The 22,333-nt window shown below is 50.3% G+C and overlaps 1 protein-coding gene across 1 annotated transcript in view; it reads left to right on the top strand.

Annotated features, from left to right (window-relative positions):
• ankfn1a (ankyrin repeat and fibronectin type III domain containing 1a) overlaps nucleotides 1-22,333 on the top strand; it is a gene marked incomplete at its 3' end in the record, with an annotated part of 70,172 nt that overhangs the window by 1,214 nt on the left and 46,625 nt on the right. The window contains 4 exon segments of the mRNA XM_083933373.1: nucleotides 438-565; nucleotides 675-890; nucleotides 3,027-3,223; nucleotides 8,053-8,300. Coding sequence (XP_083789499.1) covers nucleotides 450-565; nucleotides 675-890; nucleotides 3,027-3,223; nucleotides 8,053-8,300 — 777 coding nt within the window. The 5' untranslated portion in view covers nucleotides 438-449.

Raw genomic sequence — 22,333 nt, 5'->3', positions numbered from 1 at the left:
AGTAACAAGCTAACTATCTAAATGATTTAACTGTAGTTAAGTTTAACGGCTATTTGAACAAGCATGCTAACTGACTAATTAACAAGCTAACTTACTGACAAGCTAACTAACTAAGTAACAAGCTAAATGACGAACTAACTAACGTTAACAAACAAACTAACAAGTTAACTGATTAGCTGTTAAGCTGTTTTTAAAAGCTAGCTAACCAACTCACAGGGCAATGACCTAGCTAACTAACAGCTAACCTGTTGTACAAACTGAATATTTAACCATCTAACAACAAAAACAATGTTACCAGAAATAATTAAACTATATTTATATTGTTGACATTATAAGTTAGCTAACCAACTGACAGACACCAACTAAACACTGAGCTAATGCTACGAAGGCTAACCCCGGCCGCTAACCCCGGCTGCTGCCCTCTCCCCACCCTGCAGATATGGCTGAAGATGTCCGTGGACTCTGAAAACTCCTGTGTTTTGTTTTCACGGCGAGGCTCCAGGACGTCCTGCGTCTTCCACACCGCGGACGAGAAAGATGACGCCCCCGGAGCGGGAGAGGAGAGGTGACTGGACCCTCACTGCTCTGTTTGTGTTGAATGCGTTGTGCTTTTGTTGTGTTGCTGCTGAAGAACGCCTCTTTGATAACTTCTGATTTATTATTCGTGTCCTCAGCGTCCTGGAGATGCTGAGCTGCTCCAGATTCTCCAGCCTGGAGACGTGGCTGTGCATGCCGTCCTCGCTGCTGCTGCCCAGGACCCTGAACGCCACCTGCACCTCCTCCTCCTCCTCACACTCCTCCAACTCCCAGGTCTCCTCCTCGTCCCCGGCCTCGTCTCAGGCCTCCGCCTCCACCTGCAGCGATCCAGGAGAGTCGAACACGCCGCTCAGGTACGTGTTGTTGTGATGTTTTTGGTTTCATTACTGCTCATCATCTTCTCAGAAGAAGATGGTGAATGATCCTCAGTGCCGTGTTCCCCGTTGTTTGAACAGATTTGAGTTTTCGACCTTTGAGCTCCTTCTTCTGGATGAAAAAGACATCTAAGGGCGCCCTCCCACTGTTCCTCCGTCCCGTGCCCCGTGCTTTAGGGTCCTTGTCCCCCCCTCCAGGCCCGTTTGTACTCACACTACCTGGGCCTCGGAGAATGCTTCTTGCTGCCTATACGTCATCACGCCGTAACACGTCACACGCATTGATGACGTCATGGTGATGCGTGGCTTTGTTTCCAGATCTTTCCGTAGACCTCAGAGTTTTTGTGCGTCTTGTCGACTGTTTTTGAATCTTTTCATCGACCAAATCTGCAGTAAACACTCCACCTCCGCATCACACCAACGTGAACCTTTCACCGCCATTGTTTGAAATGTCCGCGCATGGTCCCTCCTTCTTTTCTCTACGTCCCAACAGGCGCACAGGAAATGACCTCAGAGCCGCCGTAGGCCTCGTGCTCGTACACGTGCGCACGCTCGTGCTCGTACACGTGCAAACGTGCTTTACTAAAGCCCACCTCTCCCAAACGGGCCGTGGACGGCAAGCGTGCCGCTCCTAGACGTGGTACGGTTGCACTCACACTGGTCAAAGGAACCAGACTTTAGCCGTGAGACGTGCTGGGGCACGGTACGGAGGCACAGTGGGAGGGGGCCCTAAAAGAAAACACTTCTGAAAAAAGTGTTTTTTCCACCCAATAAAAAATATCCTATATTTCAACAAATGTATTTTTAGACTTCACATTTTAGATTCACATCTAAAAAGAAATGATTGTGATGCTTGTGGTCTTCACCTACGTCCTGTCGTCTTCGCCTGCGACAGCGACAGTTCTGCTCTCTGCTGTTTCTGTTCCTGAAGTTTGCGCGTGGCACCGCAGGGACGGCAGAGATAAGACCAGAGCCCGAGAGGAAGCCTCTGTTTATAGATGTTAATGAAAGTGCTCATGTCAGGAAGTGTGGCGGGGCGAGGCCGCGGTATAGAGGACGTAAAGGAACACGTTTGTTTAGACGGCTGAAAAAAACACAGATGGAAGGGAAGATTAAGACGACGCACATCAGAACGACTCAACATAACTGAGCAGCTCTTAACTTTGTTATTTTACATTTAAACAAAACAAACACTTGTGTACACATAAATGACCCGTTCAGGCCGACACTGATGACTTTTCTTCTGTTGATTCATGTTTGTAAGTTGATCTAAAAGATTCATTTTCCTCCAAAAATCTTATATTTTTTGCAGGTTTTCATGTCAAACTGTAAAACTTTCATATTTAATCTGCAACGTGATCCAAAATAAATCGGCTAAAATAATTTATTTACAAAAAAAACGCATTTAAATTTGTTTCCTGTTCCTGAATCCGTCAGCTCAGAGCCTGTTAACTGCACCGACTACGTTAGTGTTTGTTTCCACGTCTGTAACAGAAACGAGACGTGAACACCAACGATGTGAAGCAGGTGCTGGATTTTTCTACTGCCAGTGAATGCAACACGAGTCTCTGGTTTAGGTGCAGGTTTCCTTTCATTTGACACAAAGAGCGAGAGGCTGATGGAGGATAAACGGTGACATCTGAAGCACACACACACACACACACACACACACACACACACACACACACACTGAGGTAAGCTAACACTGTTCCTTCAGTCCCGTGTCTCCTTCTCGGACCCTGCGACTCTTTTCCCACCAAACAAAAACTTCTAAACACGACGGCGGCGCAGACGGGTTTTTGTAACGCTGGCGTGAGGCTGTGAGTCGTGCAGAGCGCAGATGTTGAGCTGGACTCAGCTGTTGGACTTTGTCCTGCGGAGGAAGAGGAAGGGGAGCCGTCGGGTCCGAGGGTCATGGAGGAGCTGCAGCTACGCCGTCTCAGAGGACAGGTACCAGGACGGCGCTCCAGGAACCCTTCAGACGTGCCGGGGTCACGACTGAATAACCTGAAAGCTTCATATTCGTGCAGGAGCTTTTGATCGTGTTGCTTGATCTTCATCAGCAGATGTTTGAGCACTTGCACACTGACGCTGAGAGCTTTCTCGTCCCTGCAGGTCGTCAGAGGGCGGCGCCTCCTTCCTCGCCCCTGCACTCAAAGAGATGCCGTTCCTGGCCACGTCCCTCCTCCCCATCCTGTCCTCCACCCCCCTCGCTGCTGCCGCTGCAGGTACACCCACCCACGGCGGGGTCAACATCAGGAAACGGCGGCGGCTCGCTGCCAGTCCCGGAGGCCTCCACTGGACCCCTGCAGGTGAGAACACACAGGTGCCTCCGTGCTCTCGGCTCACAGCCAATCACAAACCACTGAGAAGCTCCGTCATCACCTGCACGTTAAATACATGTTTATTTTACTCTGATTTAGTTTTTTATTGTTCATTTATTATTGAGATTAACCGTCTCCTAAAGGGCGCACTCCCACTGTGCCTCCGTGCCGTGCCCCAGCACGTGTCACGGCTAAAGTCTGGTTCCTTTGACCAGTGTGAGTGCAACCGTACCGCGTCTAGGAGCGGCACGCTTGCCGTCCACGGCCCGTTTGGGAGAGGTGGGCTTTAGTAAAGCACGTGTGCACGTGTACGAGCACGAGCGTGCGCACGTGTACGAGCACGAGGCCTACGGCGGTTCTGAGGTCATTTCCTGTGCGCCTGTTGGGACGTAGAAAAAAGAAGGAGGGACCATGCGCGGACATTTCAAACAATGGCGGTGAAAGGTTCACGTTGGTGTGATGCGGAGGTGGAGTGTTTACTGCAGATTTGGTCGATGAAAAGATTCAAAAACAGTCGACAAGACGCACAAAAACTCCGAGGTCTACGGAAAGATCTGGAAACAAAGCCACGCATCGCCATGACGTCATCAATGCGTGTGACGTGTTACGGCGTGATGACGTATAGGCAGCAAGAAGCATTCTCCGAGGCCCAGGTAGTGTGAGTACAAACGGGCCTGGAGGGGGGGACAAGGACCCTAAAGCACGGGGCACGGGACGGAGGCACAGTGGGAGGGTCTCTAACCTGTGACGGAGGCACAGTGGGAGGGCGCCCTGAGCATCCCTGATCGTAGGTGATGGGGTTCAGTGTTTTCATGAAGACTCAGAGTTCAGAGGAAACGCCCTCGTGCTCTGCCTGGAGCCTGTATTTACTCCTCCACTTCCTGTCCTGTAGCTCCGCCCTCCTGCAGAATGATAACGAGCTTCCTGTCCTGTAGCTCCGCCCTCCTGCAGAATGATAACGAGCTTCCTTTCCTGTAGCTCCGCCCTCCTGCAGAATGATAACGAGCTTCCTGTCCTGTAGCTCCGCCCTCCTGCAGAATGATAACGAGCTTCCTGTCCTGTAGCTCCGCCCTCCTGCAGAATGATAACGAGCTTCCTGTCCTGTAGCTCCGCCCTCCTGCAGAATGATAACGAGCTTCCTGTCCTGTAGCTCCGCCCTCCTGGAGAATGATAACGAGCTTCCTGTCCTGTAGCTCCGCCCTCCTGGAGAATGATAACGAGCTTCCTGTCCTGTAGCTCCGCCCTCCTGCAGAATGATAACGAGCTTCCTGTCCTGTAGCTCCGCCCTCCTGCAGAAGGATAACGAGCTTCCTGTCCTGTAGCTCCGCCCTCCTGCAGAATGATAACGAGCTTCCTGTCCTGTAGCTCCGCCCTCCTGCAGAATGATAACGAGCTTCCTGTCCTGTAGCTCCGCCCTCCTGCAGAATGATAACGAGCTTCCTGTCCTGTAGCTCCGCCCTCCTGCAGAATGATAACGAGCTTCCTGTCCTGTAGCTCCGCCCTCCTGCAGAATGATAACGAGCTTCCTGTCCTGTAGCTCCGCCCTCCTGCAGAATGATAACGAGCTTCCTGTCCTGTAGCTCCGCCCTCCTGGAGAATGATAACGAGCTTCCTGTCCTGTAGCTCCGCCCTCCTGGAGAATGATAACGAGCTTCCTGTCCTGTAGCTCCGCCCTCCTGCAGAATGATAACGAGCTTCCTGTCCTGTAGCTCCGCCCTCCTGCAGAAGGATAACGAGCTTCCTGTCCTGTAGCTCCGCCCTCCTGCAGAATGATAACGAGCTTCCTGTCCTGTAGCTCCGCCCTCCTGCAGAATGATAACGAGCTTCCTGTCCTGTAGCTCCGCCCTCCTGCAGAATGATAACGAGCTTCCTGTCCTGTAGCTCCGCCCTCCTGCAGAATGATAACGAGCTTCCTGTCCTGTAGCTCCGCCCTCCTGGAGAATGATAACGAGCTTCCTGTCCTGTAGCTCCGCCCTCCTGGAGAATGATAACGAGCTTCCTGTCCTGTAGCTCCGCCCTCCTGCAGAATGATAACGAGCTTCCTGTTCAGCAGATCACAGCAGCTCTTTATCACACGTCGATCTGAAGACATGAAAGGGAAGTTTCCGGAGAGTTCCAGTGGAAAATAATCCTCGTTTATCGTCTGTTTCTCTTCGCTCTCGTCTTTCCCGTCCTCGAACATGAACGCCGTCTGTAAACTGCCCTGTGAGGAACTGTGGCTGGAACATGAATATATTAATATATAAATATGTAATTATGTAATTTCGTGCAAACTGACGGATAAAAACATGGACAGACAGGATTTGAAGTTGACGTTTGGACACGAAAGAAGGAAAAACTTGATTAAATATTTTAGTTTTAATCAGAAATGAGACAAAAAAAAATACAAAAATTAAAATAAAAGTCGGTTCAATTTATCTTTATTTTGTTTTTTCAGTTAAAAAAATAAAAAATACATAATTTTCACGTCACATTGAGACAAAGTTCAAACCTGAACTGATAATTATTATTATTTTATATATTTACTGATAAAAGAATAAAATAAAACTGATAAAGTAATTAAAATAAAGTGACAAAATAATACAGTTAAACTGATACATTTATAGAAATGAAATAATAAAATGATAAAAATAAACTGAAACAATAGTAAAAAAAAAACTAAAAAAATCTAAATTAATGAAACAATGATTCAGAAAAAAATACAAAAAAAATAAAATAAAGCAAATAAAATCAAAGAAATACAGAAAAAACAAACAAAACACACAGATATAAAAATAATAATAATAATAATAAATAATAATAATAAATAAACCTTGAGGTCGTCTGTGATCGGATTAATTTGTTTATTTTATGAACAAATCTGTGAATTCAGTTTAAATAAGTTAATATTAAAATAAGAGACTTTCACCGGTGCTGGTCTGACTTTAGTCCACCAGGGGGGGCCAGAGTCCAGCTGCTGGGCCTGCACCCTGCACCCTGGACCCTGGACCCTGCACCCTGCACCCTGGACCCTGCACCCTGTACCCTGGATCCTGCACCCTGCACCCTGGACCCTGCACCCTGTACCCTGTACCCTGCACCCTGCACCCTGGACCCTGGACCCTGGACCCTGGACCCTGCACCCTGCACCCTGGACCCTGCACCCTGTACCCTGGATCCTGCACCCTGCACCCTGGATCCTGCACCCTGCACCCTGGACCCTGCACCCTGTACCCTGGACCCTGCACCCTGCACCCTGGACCCTGGACCCTGGACCCTGCACCCTGGACCCCGCACCCTGGACCCTGCACCCTGCACCCTGGACCCTGCACCCTGTACCCTGGACCCTGCACCCTGGACCCTGCACCCTGCACCCTGCACCCTGGACCCTGGACCCTGGACCCTGGACCCTGCACCCTGGACCCTGGACCCTGGACCCTGCACCCTGCACCCTGGACCCTGGACCCTGCACCCTGCACCCTGGACCCAGGACCCAAGACCCAGGACCCTGCACCCTGGACCCTGCACCCTGGATCCTGGATCCTGCACCCTGGATCCTGCACCCTGGACCCTCTATCCTGGACCCTGCACCCTGGATCCTGGATCCTGCACCCTGGATCCTGCACCCTGGACCCTGCACCCTGGACCCTGGACTGTGATAATGAATTAAACGGTCTCTGTCCTGGACCCTAGACTGTGATAATGCATTAAACGGTCTCTGTCCTGGACCCTGGACTGTGATAATGAATTAAACGGTCTCTGTCCTGGACCCTAGACTGTGATAATGCATTAAACGGTCTCTGTCCTGGACCCTGGACTGTGATAATGCATTAAACGGTCTCTGTCCTGGACCCTGGACTGTGATAATGCATTAAACGGTCTCTGTCCTGGACCCTGGACTGTGATAATGAATTAAACGGTCTCTGTCCTGGACCCTAGACTGTGATAATGAATTAAACAGTCTCTGTCCTGGACCCTAGACTGTGATAATGCATTAAACGGTCTCTGTCCTGGACCCTATTCTGTGATAATGAATTAAACGGTCTCTGTCCTGGACCCTGGACTGTGATAATGCATTAAACGGTCTCTGTCCTGGACCCTGGACTGTGATAATGCATTAAACGGTCTCTGTCCTGGACCCTATTCTGTGATAATGAATTAAACGGTCTCTGTCCTGGACCCTGGACTGTGATAATGCATTAAACGGTCTCTGTCCTGGACCCTGGACTGTGATAATGACTTAAACGGTCTCTGTCCTGGACCCTAGACTGTGATAATGAATTAAACGGTCTCTGTCCTGGACCCTGGACTGTGATAATGAATTAAACGGTCTCTGTCCTGGACCCTGGACTGTGATAATGAATTAAACGGTCTCTGTCCTGGACCCTGGACTGTGATAATGAATTAAATGGTCTCTGTCCTGGACCCTGGACTGTGATAATGCATTAAACGGTCTCTGTCCTGCACCCTGGACTGTGATAATGAATTAAACGGTCTCTGTCCTGGACCCTGGACTGTGATAATGCATTAAACGGTCTCTGTCCTGGACCCATTCCTTCAAAATAAAAGTCTTAGGGAGCTTTTCCTCATGTAGTTTTAATGAAGCAGCTCAGGTGACTGTGTGTGTGTGTGTGTGTGTGTGTGTGTGTGTGTGTGTGTGTGTGTGTGTGTGTGTGTGTGTGTGTGTGTGTGTGTGTGTGTGTGTGTGTGTGTGTGTGTGTGTGTGTGTGTGTGTGTGTGTGTGTGTGTGTGTGTGTGTGTGTGTGTGTGTGTGTGTGTGTGTGTGTGTGTGTGTGTGGTGTCCAGTAACAGCAGGCGTCTCTGGTTTCTCTCGTCAGGTGCGGTGCAGCGAGACTTCTGGTCACCTTATCCGTCTCCCGTGACGGGGGGGAAGGTGGCAGCAGGGGGTGGGAGGAGCCTCCCCCTGGCCGTGGGCGGCGCGGCGGCGAGGACCAGCGTCCGGGCGGCCCTGAGGAAGACGGTTTCGGTTGACGACCGGCTGCTGCAGCCGGCGGGCGGAGAGCAGCCTCACCTCAGACTGCTGAGTCGACTGGAACGAGGCAGGAAGAAGCTCCGCGACGTCCACGTGAGTTCAACCCTCTGCTTCTTTGAAAAGGTCGTTTTACTTTGGCGGGGAGGAGAAACCTCATATTTACCGTGTTTGGAGGAAGTTTGGTTCATTTACGCCTCGACCACGACTTTGTTTTAACGCCACAGAGACAGAAAAAGGTTTAAGCTGCTCAGGAAAAGGTTAAAGTTTGTGTTCAGGAGTCGACGCAGCGCTCGGGTCGTACTGTAGTCGAGGGTTTTACAGATTATTCAAGGAATTAGATTAAACGTGACGAAACGACTAAAAACAGACGCATTAAACAGCAGAAATATAAAATATAAAATATAAAATAATATAAATATAAAACAAAGTGTGTTGAGTTTAATTCATCACGTCCATAAAAACAACAACAACAGAACATCTGAATAAACTGATCACAAACGGCCTCCTGTGACTCCTACCACTGGACCAGGACCAGGACCAGGACCAGGCTGGGACTGGACCAGCACTAACCAAGTCCAAACCAACTTCCACCAACGACTGTCACTCTAACGACTCGTTGGCACTTGGAGCACAAAGGGTTCCTGTGACATCATCGGCCTGTGAGAGGTTAAATACCTGGATCTCCACACCAGATAGTTGGACCAGGACCAGCCGGATCCTGGTTCTGGTCCTGGTCCTGGTCCTGGTCCTGGTCCAGTCCCAGCCTGGTCCTGGTCCTGGCCCTGGTCCTGGTCCTGGTCCTGGTCCAGTCCCAGCCTGGTACTGGTCCTGGTCCTGGTCCTGGTCCTGGTCCAGTCCCAGCCTGGTCCTGGTCCTGGTCAGATGTGTACATGAACTGATGAAGCCTCTTGGATGAGAGGTGAAGCGTCTTCCTGACACAGAACCAGGTCCAGTTGCTTTGGACTGAAGTTGCTTTGAGGAGAACGACGACCTGAACACATGAGAACCTTCAGGCTCATGCTGAAAAAACATGTGAGCAGTTAAAACACAGCTCCTTTGTTTGTTTGTTTGTTTGTTTGTTTGTTTGTTTGTTTGTTTGCTTCAGTGTGTAAATCGTCGTTTGTGTCGTCGCTCGTTGAACGCTGCGACCTTCGTTTGTTCCCTGTTGACTCAGAGGTCACACTCTTGACCCGCTGTGGTGAGGGAAAGCTGTCGATGGATGTTATCCGCGTTGTTGTTGTTGTTGTTGTTGTTGTTGTTGAGTGTTTTAAACCGCGGTGAACCTCTCCAGTGCGTCTGCGGTGAACCTCTCCAGTACGTCCGCGGTGAACCTCTCCAGTGCGTCCGCGGTGAACCTCTCCAGTACGTCCGCGGTGAACCTCTCCAGTGCGTCCGCGGTGAACCTCTCCAGTGCGTCCGCGGTGAACCTCTTCAGTGCGTCCGCGGTGAACCTCTCCAGTGCGTCTGCGGTGAACCTCTCCAGTACGTCCGCGGTGAACCTCTCCAGTGCGTCTGCGGTGAACCTCTCCAGTGCGTCTGCGGTGAACCTCTCCAGTACGTCCGCGGTGAGTCACCGGCTGCACCACAGACGGACAAATGCTTCAGCTCCAGTTAGAAGCTTTCAGAACATTCACCTCAAGAGACAGAGAAGAAGAAAGAAGAGACGCAGAGCTCAGCGTCACGCCATCGACCGACGCCAGAAACAGACACGTGACAGAAGAACAACAGGAAGTCGTGTCCAGAAACAGACATGTGACAGAGGAACAACAGGAAGTCGTGTCCAGAAACAGACACGTGACGGAGGAACAACAGGAAGTCGTGTCCAGAAACAGACACGTGACAGAGGAACAACAGGAAGTCGTGTCCAGAAACAGACACGTGACGGAGGAACAACAGGAAGTCGTGTCCAGAAACAAACATGTGACAGAGGAACAACAGGAAGTCGTGTCCAGAAACAGACACGTGACAGAAGAACAACAGGAAGTCGTGTCCAGAAACAGACACGTGACAGAGGAACAACAGGAAGTCGTTTCCAGAAACAGACACGTGACAGAGGAACAACAGGAAGTCGTGTCCAGAAACAGACACGTGACAGAGGAACAACAGGAAGTCGTGTCCAGAAACAGACACGTGACAGAGGAACAACAGGAAGTCGTGTCCAGAAACAGACACGTGACAGAGGAACAACAGGAAGTCGTGTCCAGAAACAGACACGTGACAGAGAAACAACAGGAAGTCGTTTCCAGAAACAGACACGTGACAGAGGAACAACAGGAAGTCGTTTCCAGAAACAGACACGTGACGGAAAAACAACAGGAAGTCGTTTCCAGAAACAGACACGTGACGGAAGAACAACAGGAAGTCGTGTCCAGAAACAGACACGTGACAGAGGAACAACAGGAAGTCGTGTCCAGAAACAGACACGTGACAGAGGAACAACAGGAAGTCGTGTCCAGAAACAGACACGTGATGGAAGAACAACAGGAAGTCGTGTCCAGAAACAGACATGTGACAGAGGAACAACAGGAAGTCGTGTCCAGAAACAGACACGTGACGGAGGAACAACAGGAAGTCGTGTCCAGAAACAGACACGTGACAGAGGAACAACAGGAAGTCGTGTCCAGAAACAGACACGTGACAGAAGAACAACAGGAAGTCGTGTCCAGAAACAAACACGTGACAGAGGAACAACAGGAAGTCGTGTCCAGAAACAGACACGTGACAGAGGAACAACAGGAAGTCGTGTCCAGAAACAGACACGTGACAGAGGAACAACAGGAAGTCGTGTCCAGAAACAGACACGTGATAGGAGAACAACAGGAAGTCGTGTCCAGAAACAGACACGTGACAGAGGAACAACAGGAAGTCGTGTCCAGAAACAGACACGTGACAGAGGAACAACAGGAAGTCGTGTCCAGAAACAGACACGTGACAGAGGAACAACAGGAAGTCGTGTCCAGAAACAGACACGTGAAGGAAGAACAACAGGAAGTCGTGTCCAGAAACAGACACGTGATAGGAGAACAACAGGAAGTCGTGTCCAGAAACAGATACGTGACGGAAGAACAACAGGAAGTCGTGTCTAGAAACAGACACGTGACAGAGAAACAACAGGAAGTCGTGTCCAGAAACAGACACGTGACAGAGAAACAACAGGAAGTCGTGTCCAGAAACAGACACGTGACAGAGGAACAACAGGAAGTCGTGTCCAGAAACAGACACGTGACAGAGGAACAACAGGAAGTCGTGTCCAGAAACAGACACGTGACGGAAGAACAACAGGAAGTCGTGTCCAGAAACAGACACGTGACAGAGGAACAACAGGAAGTCGTGTCCAGAAACAGACACGTGACAGAGGAACAACAGGAAGTCGTGTCCAGAAACAGACACGTGACGGAGGAACAACAGGAAGTCGTGTCCAGAAACAGACACGTGACAGAGGAACAACAGGAAGTCGTGTCCAGAAACAGACACGTGACAGAAGAACAACAGGAAGTCGTGTCCAGAAACAGACACGTGACAGAGGAACAACAGGAAGTCGTGTCCAGAAACAGACACGTGACAGAGGAACAACAGGAAGTCGTGTCCAGAAACAGACACGTGACAGAGGAACAACAGGAAGTCGTGTCCAGAACACGCAGCTCGTCCCGCCGCCACCTGAGAATCCGCTGAGTCGTGTCCTGGCGCTCGACACAGAGCTCTGATGTTTAAGATTATCTTCAGTGTTTAACGTCTCTGATCGGCTCCGAGGTTCCTCCTGCAGGCGTCACACGCTAAACACTCTGAATATCAGGAAACTCTTATTTATAAATGCACATAAAGAAGTTTAAAGGGTCATTCCAGGGTCTTTGTCTGCACTTTAATCCTCAGTAACCATGGAGACAGTTTTTATTAAGGTAGAAATCCAGGAGAGATGCTAACAGCCGGACGTGGCTAACAGTGGTTAGCTCGGGGCAGCACGGTGAAGGCATTCAAAGGTCTTTTTTAACCACTAATGCTGCTGAAAATAACACAAACCTCTGCAGCAGCATGAGAAGAGTCCCTACACACACACACACACACACACACACACACACACACACACACACACACACACACACACACACACACACAACAAAGCATCATCAGCGTAGTTAAAGAGTGTTTCATGATGCTAACAGCTTTAGCAGTCGGCTGAGCGGCGATTACCGAATGCACTGGAGTGTGTGTGTGTGTGGGCATGTGTGTGTCTGTCCCTGTGTTTGTGTGTGTGCATGCGTGTGTGTGTGTGTGTGTGTGTGCGTGCATGTGTGCGTGTGTGTGTGTGTGTGTGTGTGTGAGGCTCCAGACTGTGATGAATCCACGGTGAGGCGTGATGATGTGGGCCGGTGAACTTGAGTGGGCTTCAGTGACTGTGATTTGTTCCTGCGTCATTTTCTCACCGTTTCAGAAACACAGTCACAGCTGCACACAAGTGTTGGTCTCTGTGATACTTTCACTTCCAGTGTTGAGTTAAAAAAAATAACTCATAAATAAAGTGTGAACGTTGAGGATTTCAGGCTCAAAGCTGCTTTATGTGTTTAGTTTTATGAGCTGTGAAAGTGAATTTCTTTGAAGCGTATTGACAGAAAACAAAGAGAGACCACCACAAAAAGATGCAAAATGACAAAAAATAGATGCAAAACCACCACAAAAAGATGCAAAATGACAAAAAATAGATGCAAAACCACCACAAAAAGATGCAAAATGACTAAAAATAGATGCAAAACCAGCACAAAAAGATGCACAATGACTAAAAATAGATGCAAAACCAGCACAAAAAGATGCAAAATGACTAAAAATAGATGCAAAACCACCACAAAAAGATGCAAAATGACTGAAAACAGATGCAAAATGAATAAAAATAGATGCAAAACCACCACAAAAAGATGCAAAATGACTATAAATTGATGCAAAACCACCACAAAAAGATGCAAAATGACTAAAAATAGATGCAAAATAACTGAAAATAGATGCAAAATGACTAAAAATAGATGCAAAACCACCACAAAAAGATGCAAAATGACTGAAGGTCGACTCTTAAATGATACGGAGTGTGTGGCCTTCTACATGTCTGTGCCCAGGGGCCCATTGATTCATAATTCTTGCATTCTTGCACTAACGTAGTATGCTGCTAACGTAGCACCTGTAGGGGCCGTGTGTGACACTCTGTTGTCGTTGGCAGAGTTCAGTCCCTGCAGAGTTCAGTCTCCTGCAGAGTTCAGTCTCCTGCAGAGTTCAGTCTCCTGCAGAGTTCAGTCTTAGTCTGTTGGAGTTTCTTCCTCTGAGCGGATGAAAACACTGCAGCACTTCTTCCTCCTCCTCCTCCTCCTGCTCTGTTGTGTCTGCGTGGTGATAAAAGAAGCTGTTTCAGTGTTGACTGATGGCTCCGCTGCTGCTGCCGCCGCCCGCAGAGGCTCAGTGATTGATCTCTAACTCGTTCTCCTGGATCCCTGAGACTCGGCTTTCACGCTCCGGAGGCGACGGCGGTCCCCGTGAATCAGGAGTGAGTGCGAGCGGCGCTGTGTGATCTGTGACTCGGGGAGGATGTTGGTGCAAACACATCATTAACACGCTCGGCTCTGTGATCTGCTCTCATCCACACCGTTCCCCTCTGCTCCCGTGAGCAAGTGCAGCAGACGATTTCACGCTCACGTCGTCTCGCTGTCGCTGTAAATAACTCTCACATGCACGACACCTGCAGACCAACTGTGTCCTGGATCACATCCCTGGGAATTAGATTCACCCTGAATTCATGTGTTTGGTCAGTGCCGTCCGTCTGAGAGGCTCCAGACTGAGCCCACTGCAGTTTGATTTACAGCTGCAGATCCTAACACCGAGCTCTGGACCAAACTCTGCGGAGGACGCACTTCTGTCTTTGTCTTTGTTCGTCTCTCGTCTGGTGACAGAAATGTGTTTTCTACGCTGAGTTTAACAACAGCTAACGTTAGCTAGCGTTCTAATCCCCCCACGCTTCATGCTACGCTGGTTAGCGTTTCATGAGTGAACGAACCGTATGAATCTGTGAACTCTAGCACATGAACTCGTCTGTAAACATTATAACTGAGATGTTCATCAACAGTCAAACACAGGACTTTGACCCAGTGGAGCGGGGTTCAATTCCCCTCCGTTCTAAACCGATCCACAGCCGCTTTAATGATCCTGACCGAGTGTTTTTCATGCTGAACCCTGAGCATCACCGTCATGTAACATTGATTTAATCTGCGTTGTTGCACTTTCTGTTTAGCCTCTTTTAAAAAGATGCAAAACCAGCACAAAAAGATGCAAAATGACTAAAAATAGATGCAAAACCACCACAAAAAGATGCAAAATGACTAAAAATAGATGCAAAACCACCACAAAAAGAAGCAAAATGACTAAAAATAGATGCAAAACCAGCACAAAAAGAAGCAAAATGACTAAAAATAGATGCAAAACCAGCACAAAAAGAAGCAAAATGACTAAAAATAGATGCAAAACCACCACAAAAAGAAGCAAAATGACTAAAAATAGATGCAAAACCACCACAAAAAGATGCAAAATGACTAAAAATAGATGCAAAACCACCACAAAAAGATGCAAAATGTCAATTCCGTCCGTACTGAACCCGTCCACGGCCTTTTTTAGTGTTTTTCACGCCTAACTCTGCCGTCACCCTAAAATCAGACGTCTGTCTTTGTGCATTGTTGCATTTACGGTTTAGCCTCTTTTGACTGTGCGTAGCGTTTTCTACAAGCTTGTGTGTGAGATCACTTTGGATCCCACACACGCAACGTCACGACAGTGCCATGGTTCAGTCGAGGCCCTTCGTGGTGATTTTGCACCCTGGGTCCTGGAGGGGGCGGAGCCTGGAGCTCTGCAGGACACTACTGGTCAGACCGCTGGTCATGTCCCTCGTGAGGACGATCAACTCAACGCCGATCGTCCCGTCCTTCTGACCGTTCATCCAAAGACACGTTTCCACCCTAGTCCTCTGTAACAGAGCTGCAGAGACATTTCAATGATGGACTGATTGTTTTGAGTCATTGTTTAAAGGAGAAAGGTCCAAACTCTCTGCTCTCAGTGTGTTTAATGATCAGCAGCTGCAGCTCTTGTGTGTTGCGTCGCTCGTCTCGTTGTTAGGACGTTTCTGTCTGAGGTGATGTGACTGAGGCTCCGAGCAGCAGCAGGTGGAGTTCCTGTTGCAGCTCTGAGCTGAAGACGAGTCGGTGAACACAGCGGTGCAGCTGGCGTCCTCTCGGCTCGCTGTCATTCTGCTCCGCTGTCTCAGTAAATAATAGATTTCCAGGCAACGCAGGCAGCCAGGTGCCAGCGCGGAGACCCAAGCATCCGCGTCTCCGTCCTGTCGCTCAGGCCCAGCATGGAAACATCGTCCCTGCAGCCTCCTGCTCCTGTTGACCTCATAAAAAGTCGTAAAACAAAAGTCAAAGTTGGTTCAGCTTCAGTGGAAAGTTTGTGTCGGGGGGGGGGGGGGGGGGGGGGGGCAGCAGGTGGTGGACAGCAGCGGAGCCTGAACGCAGCACGTTGCATTATGCAGGACGCTGCTCATCAGAGAGACTCTTCGTGTCCAGGTGACTCTTCACACCTGTTCAGTGACTCAGCGTGTTTTTCAGATGTTCCTCCAGTCTGAGAAACACTCTCTGTCCCTCTGACCCTGTTTGTTTTTTTATGTTCTGCATCTTTTCTACAGTAAACCGACTCGAGGCGTCACAGGAAACTCCAGGAACACGCTGTTCTGATGTGTCACGGCGAGGTTTTAGGGGCTGGATGATGATGATGATGATCAAAGTAGATTTGGGGTCGTGTTAAAGAAACTCAGGGCGCCCTCCCACTGTGCGTGCGTCCCGTGCCCCGTGCTTTAGGGTCCTTGTCCCCCCCTCCAGGCCCGTTTGTACTCACACTACCTGGGCCTCGGAGAATGCTTCTTGCTGCCTATACGTCATCACGCCGTAACACGTCACACGCATTGATGACGTCATGGCGATGCGTGGCTTTGTTTCCAGATCTTTCCGTAGACCTCGGAGTTTTTGTGCGTCTTGTCGACTGTTTTTGAATCTTTTCATCGACCAAATCTGCAGTAAACACTCCACCTCCGCATCACACCAACGTGAACCTTTCACCGCCATTGTTTGAAATGTCCGCGCATGGTCCCTCCTTCTTTTTTCTACGTCCCAACAGGCGCACAGGAAATGACCTCAGAACCGCCGTAGGCCTCGTGCTCGTACACGTGCGCACACTCGTACACGTGCAAACGTGCTTTACTAAAGCCCACCTCTCCCAAACGGGCCGTGGACGGCAAGCGTGCCGCTCCTAGACGTGGTACGGTTGCACTCACACTGTTTAACATGGGGCTCAATGAGAAACTGCTCTGTTATGAAACCTGCCCCTAGTGGACACTCAGAGAACTGACGCTGACGGAGCTTCCTGATTGGACCAAACAGGAAGCTGTGGGCGGGGCTTAATGAAGGACGTTTAACCTTTTGAGACACACACGCTGCTTTCTTTCTGCTCACAGGTGAAATAAATGTCCGTCAGCAGCTTTATTATCTTTACTTTATTATTATTTACAGTAAAGCTAATGAAGCATCACATCAGCCACACACACACACACACACACACACACACACACACACGCACAGACCGCAGACAGCTGCCCCCCCTCTTCTCACCTCACCTCACTAATTTGAACAGGGCTTTATTCTGATGTTGGTCGGCGCTGCGACGGTGGAACTGTAGCGTGCTCGTTGGCCAGCATTCATGTGCCGGGCGCTGCGCCTGCAGACGGGGGAGGCTGAGCCGTCCCTCCTGGCAGCGACCGCAGCGGCTCTGGCACCTCAGAGCACCGGCTCGCCCGCCCGCCCGCCGCGTGAGTGACAGGCTGAAGTGAGGGCCCGTTCACACGGAGGCTCCAGGGGTCGAGCCGTTCCCTGGAGCTCAAGCTTTTGGTGACACGTCGATGCTGATGACTCATGTGTTTCTGTGGAAGTGAAGTGGAGCAGGAATCACTGATTTCAGGACGTTACCAACGACAGCGAGTGTTTCCTGCGTCTGTTCTGGAGCGTTTATGCTCGCTCACGCTCGCTGTGAGCAAACTGAAGTCACAGTTAAGAGACTTATTCAACGTTCAAAGAGAGGAAATCTGCTGCGTCGCCGTCTGCGTATCAAAAACACCAAACACCGACTGTCTGGTGCAGCTCCTCTGATGTTCATGCAGCAAAGGGCCGCAGGTCGGAGTCGAACCTGCGGCCGCTGCGTCGAGGACCTTCAGCCTCTTTATAAGGGCCGACTGCTCCAACCACTGACGCCAGATGCCCCTCCAATGACCTTTTGACAGCGTTGAAAGCGTTGAAAGCGTGGAGAGTGCGGACGTCGTTTGGACAGACTGAGGACAGAAACAGGTCACGAGTTAGTCGCCATGGTGACGCCCTCGTGTCGTTGCTGTTGTAAAGGAGTTCTCTCGGTCTGTTAACCCGGGTATTACTTTAACCCCAATCAGGTTTAACTGCACGTAAACGCACCGTGACACAGAAACACACGAGGAGCTAAGGTGCAGGTTGAAGTCCAGACCCCTGGACCAGACCGGCCCCAGGTCCCAGACCGGCCCCAGGTCCCAGACCGGCCCCAGGTCCCAGACCACTTCCTGTCAGTAGTTCTGCCGCTGCTGTCATTTTCTGTGCGGTGGTTAAAATAAATCGCTGAAGGGTAAAAACAATAATAACGAGGACTTCGAGGTCACGTTTGGTTAAGCAGCGCGCTCGTATCGCAGCACACACGCCGCTGAGGAGGAGGAGGAGGAGGAGGAGGAGGAGGAGGAGGGGGGGGGGGGTGGTGGAGGAGGGTCGGAGGTACCAATCATCCACGCCGTGTTGTTTTACGGGATTAGTCTGAATGAGAAGGCAGCTGGATTCATGGAGCCAGTCTTTCACGGCGGGTGATTCATGGAGGAGCGGGCGCAGCGGAGCGGCGTAACGGAGGTGCAGAGGGACTCGCTTGACTTGTGCGCTGATGTGATTCGCCCCGCGGGAGCACGGCCGCTCAATACTCCACTGTGGGAGTGTTTGGGAGCGTTTGTGGACAAAGACGGGCCTGAGACACACACACACACACACACACACACACACACACGCCTGACACATCATCATCATCATTATTATTATTATTATTCGTTAGGTTTCATATTTGTCAGAGTCACAGGTGAAACGTTCCTCTGCAGCGTGATGAACTCCCCGACCTCCGCAGCAGAAACGCTCTTCATCACTCGTTTGTGATATTTTTATATTTTTGTTGATTTGTTTCTTTTTGTGACGTTTGTTCTTCGTCTCTAAACTTTGTACATCCTCAGTCATTAAAGTAGAATAATGAATAAAAGTGTGGAAATACAAGCAGTATTACACACAACAAAGCGTCATCAGCGTAGTTAGTGAAGCCAGAGTTTATTAAAGAGTGTTTTAAAGACTTACCTACTGGCCCCTGTACCAGCTCCTCTCATAGTAAAGTCCATTACAGTGGAAGGAGCCCATTGCTGCTTTGTTGTGTGTGTAGGGACTCTTCTCATGCTGCTGCAGAGGTTTGCTGTTATTTTCAGCAGCATTAGTGGTTAAAAAAGACCTTTGAATGCCTTCACCGTGCTGCCCCGAGCTAACCACTGTTAGCCACGTCCGGCTGTTAGCATCTCTCCTGGATTTCTACCTTAATAAAAACTGTCTCCATGGTTACAGATGATCAAAGTACAGACAAAGACCCTGGAGGAGGAGTTTACGCTGTAATATCACTTTAATTTTCCTGCGTCAACGACCCGTGAACACGCTGAACGCTGCTTCAGGGCGGGAGAAGCTCAGTCCAGAGGTGACTCGACTGGGAACCGGAGGGTCGCCGGTTCGAGTCCCTGGTGCCAGTTAATCTCCTGGGCAGTTGCTGTTGAGCAAGGCACTGAACCCCCAGCTGCTGGGGGCGCTGAGCCATTGGAGCCCCCTCGCTCTGACATCTCATCATTAATTGCATGGATTGTGTGTGTGTGTGTGTGTGTGTGTGTGTGTGTGTGTGTGTGTGTGTGTGTGTGTGTGTGTGTGTGTGTGTGTGTGTGTGTGTGTGTGTGTGTGTGTGTGTGTGTGTGTGTGTGTGTGTGTGTTCAGTCTTGAGTGCTTTCAGCGTGTGTGGAGCTCGAGTGTCTGATTTCTATGGAAATGCTGCTGTTGACTCAGGAAGAGACGAGGCCCAGGGTCACGGCGTCTATTAGAGCGAGAAAGACGGACGGATTGAACACACACACACACACACACACACACACACACACACACACACACACCTGCGCGCCCGACGGCTCACCCTCACCCTGATTCAATCGTCTCAGCTCTGCTCAAACTTTCCACTCAGCGTCTGAAAGAGAAGAAGAGGCATAAGAACGACCCTGAGGCGTTTATTCTCTGGACCTCAGAACGCAGCGGAGAGCAGCACGCCGCCTGCACACGCCATGTGATGATGGACACACGCCACGTGAGGGTGGACACACGCCACGTGATGATGGACACACGCCACGTGATGATGGACTCACACGCCACGTGATGGTGGACACACACCACGTGATGGTGGACACACACGCCACGTGATGATGGACACACGCCACGTGATGATGGACACACACGCCACGTGATGGTGGACACACACGCCACGTGATGGTGGACACACACTCCACATGATGGTGGACACACACGCCACGTGATGGTGGACACACACGCCACGTTATGATGGACACACACGCCACGTGATGATGGACACACACGCCACGTGATGGTGGACACACACGCCACGTTATGATGGACACACACGCCACGTGATGATGGACACACGCCACGTGATGGTGGACACACACGCCACGTGATGGTGGACACACACGCCACGTGATGGTGGACACACACGCCACGTGATGGTGGACACACACCACGTGATGGTGGACACACACGCCACGTGATGATGGACACACGCCACGTGATGATGGACACACACGCCACGTGATGGTGGACACACACGCCACGTGATGGTGGACACACACTCCACATGATGGTGGACACACACGCCACGTGATGGTGGACACACACACCACGTGATGGTGGACACACACGCCACGTGATGGTGGACACACACGCCACGTGATGGTGGACACACACACCACGTGATGGTGGACACACACGCCACGTGATGGTGGACACACACGCCACGTTATGATGGACACACACGCCACGTGATGATGGACACACACGCCACGTGATGGTGGACACACACGCCACGTTATGATGGACACACACGCCACGTGATGATGGACACACGCCACGTGATGGTGGACACACACGCCACGTGATGGTGGACACACACGCCACGTGATGGTGGACACACACGCCACGTGATGGTGGACACACACACCACGTGATTGTGGACACACACACCACGTGATTGTGGACACACACGCCACGTGAATGTGGACACACGCCACGTGATGGGGGACACACGCGCCACGTGATGGTGGACACACACACCACGTGATGGTGGACACACACGCCACGTGATGGTGGACACACACCACGTGATGGTGGACACACACGCCACGTGATGGTGGACACACGCCACGTGATGGTGGACACACGCCACGTGATGGTGGACACACACCACGTGATGATGGACACACACCACGTGATGATGGACACACACCACGTGATGATGGACACACACCACGTGATGATGGACACACACCACGTGATGATGGACACACACCACGTGATGATGGACACACACCACGTGATGATGGACACACACGCCACGGAGAGAAACCAGGAAAGTCTTCACATCTGAGACGAAGGAATCACACAGCATCATTAAACCTGGTTAAGGACAAAAGAACATTCTAGTCTGTGTGTTTAGCTCATATCTCCATGGCAACACTGAGGGGGAGCGGCTAGTTTTTATTTTATTGGAGGTTAAAGTTTATGAATAATTAGGGGCGTGGCCTCTTGAGTGACAGCTAGCCTCTGGCCCTCACTTCTCCTCGGAGGTAAACGTCAGCCAGATGGACGTACGCCCCTCCCCCCAGCGTCACATACATGCCCTTTTATGGTCAGAGGAAATGAGGCGGAGTCAAAGACAAGATGGAGACTCCCGTGGGCGAGGACGACTGGATCAAGTTAGAGAACGGACCTTGAAGGAGACGCTACGTCTGTTTTTATTCAGACTGTGAGGTTGAGAGAGTTTGGGACCCAGACGCCATGTTTATCCCACGTTCGGTCGCTCTGATTGGTCGCTGCAGACTCGAGGTGACGGCGCTGCAGAGCTGAGACTCTGAACTCGTCTGTCTTGGTTCGTATCTGCTACTGGTGTGTGAACCACGATTGGATCACGTTACAGACCGGAGCTGACGGAGACGCTGCGTCTGTTTTTATGCCGTCTGCGGCTCAAACGCACACTGACGACGTGTGAAACATGAAACACAAACAGAAACTTTTCCGACTGTTTGAGTTTCTTGAGGCGGGTTCGTCGGGAGGACGGACCTCATTTGCATAAAGTTGAGGTCCAGTCGTGTTTCTGCAGATTCAGAGATGTAAACGCTGCGTCAGCTCGCCGGGATCTACCCATAATGCAACGGGGCGCGTCCCAGGGACGTCTCCTCGTACAGTGGCGTTCCACAGCAGTTCATCGTCTCATGAGCGCAGGTCTGAGGCGTCCTCGCCCTCAGGTCGTGTCCTCCGACAGCGTGAATGAAGAGAACATGAAGAAAATATAAATATATATTTTATATTAACTATCGTTTACTTTGTCAGTGAGGTAGAAAATAACCTTATTTTTAGTTTCATAAACGCTCCTGGATTCATAAACCTTACTGCAGACGTCCTTGTTCTATCAAACACATCACATTTCCTGTAAACTCTTCACAATAAAAGCCTCTCGTTGTTTTGTGATTTCAAAGCTTTTATTGTGAAGCAGCAGTAACTTTTAAACATCGTTCTCTCTCTCGTCTCCTGCACAGAGCGTCTCGTCTCCGTGAAACCGGATATTTAACTAAAACAGTAACTGATGTAACACACACACACACACACACACACACACACACACACACACACACT

This window comes from Echiichthys vipera (assembly GCF_963691815.1).
Source record: "Echiichthys vipera genome assembly, chromosome: 18".
Classification (NCBI taxonomy): Eukaryota; Metazoa; Chordata; class Actinopteri; order Perciformes; family Trachinidae; genus Echiichthys; species Echiichthys vipera.
This window is presented reverse-complemented; position numbering and strand designations above follow the sequence as displayed.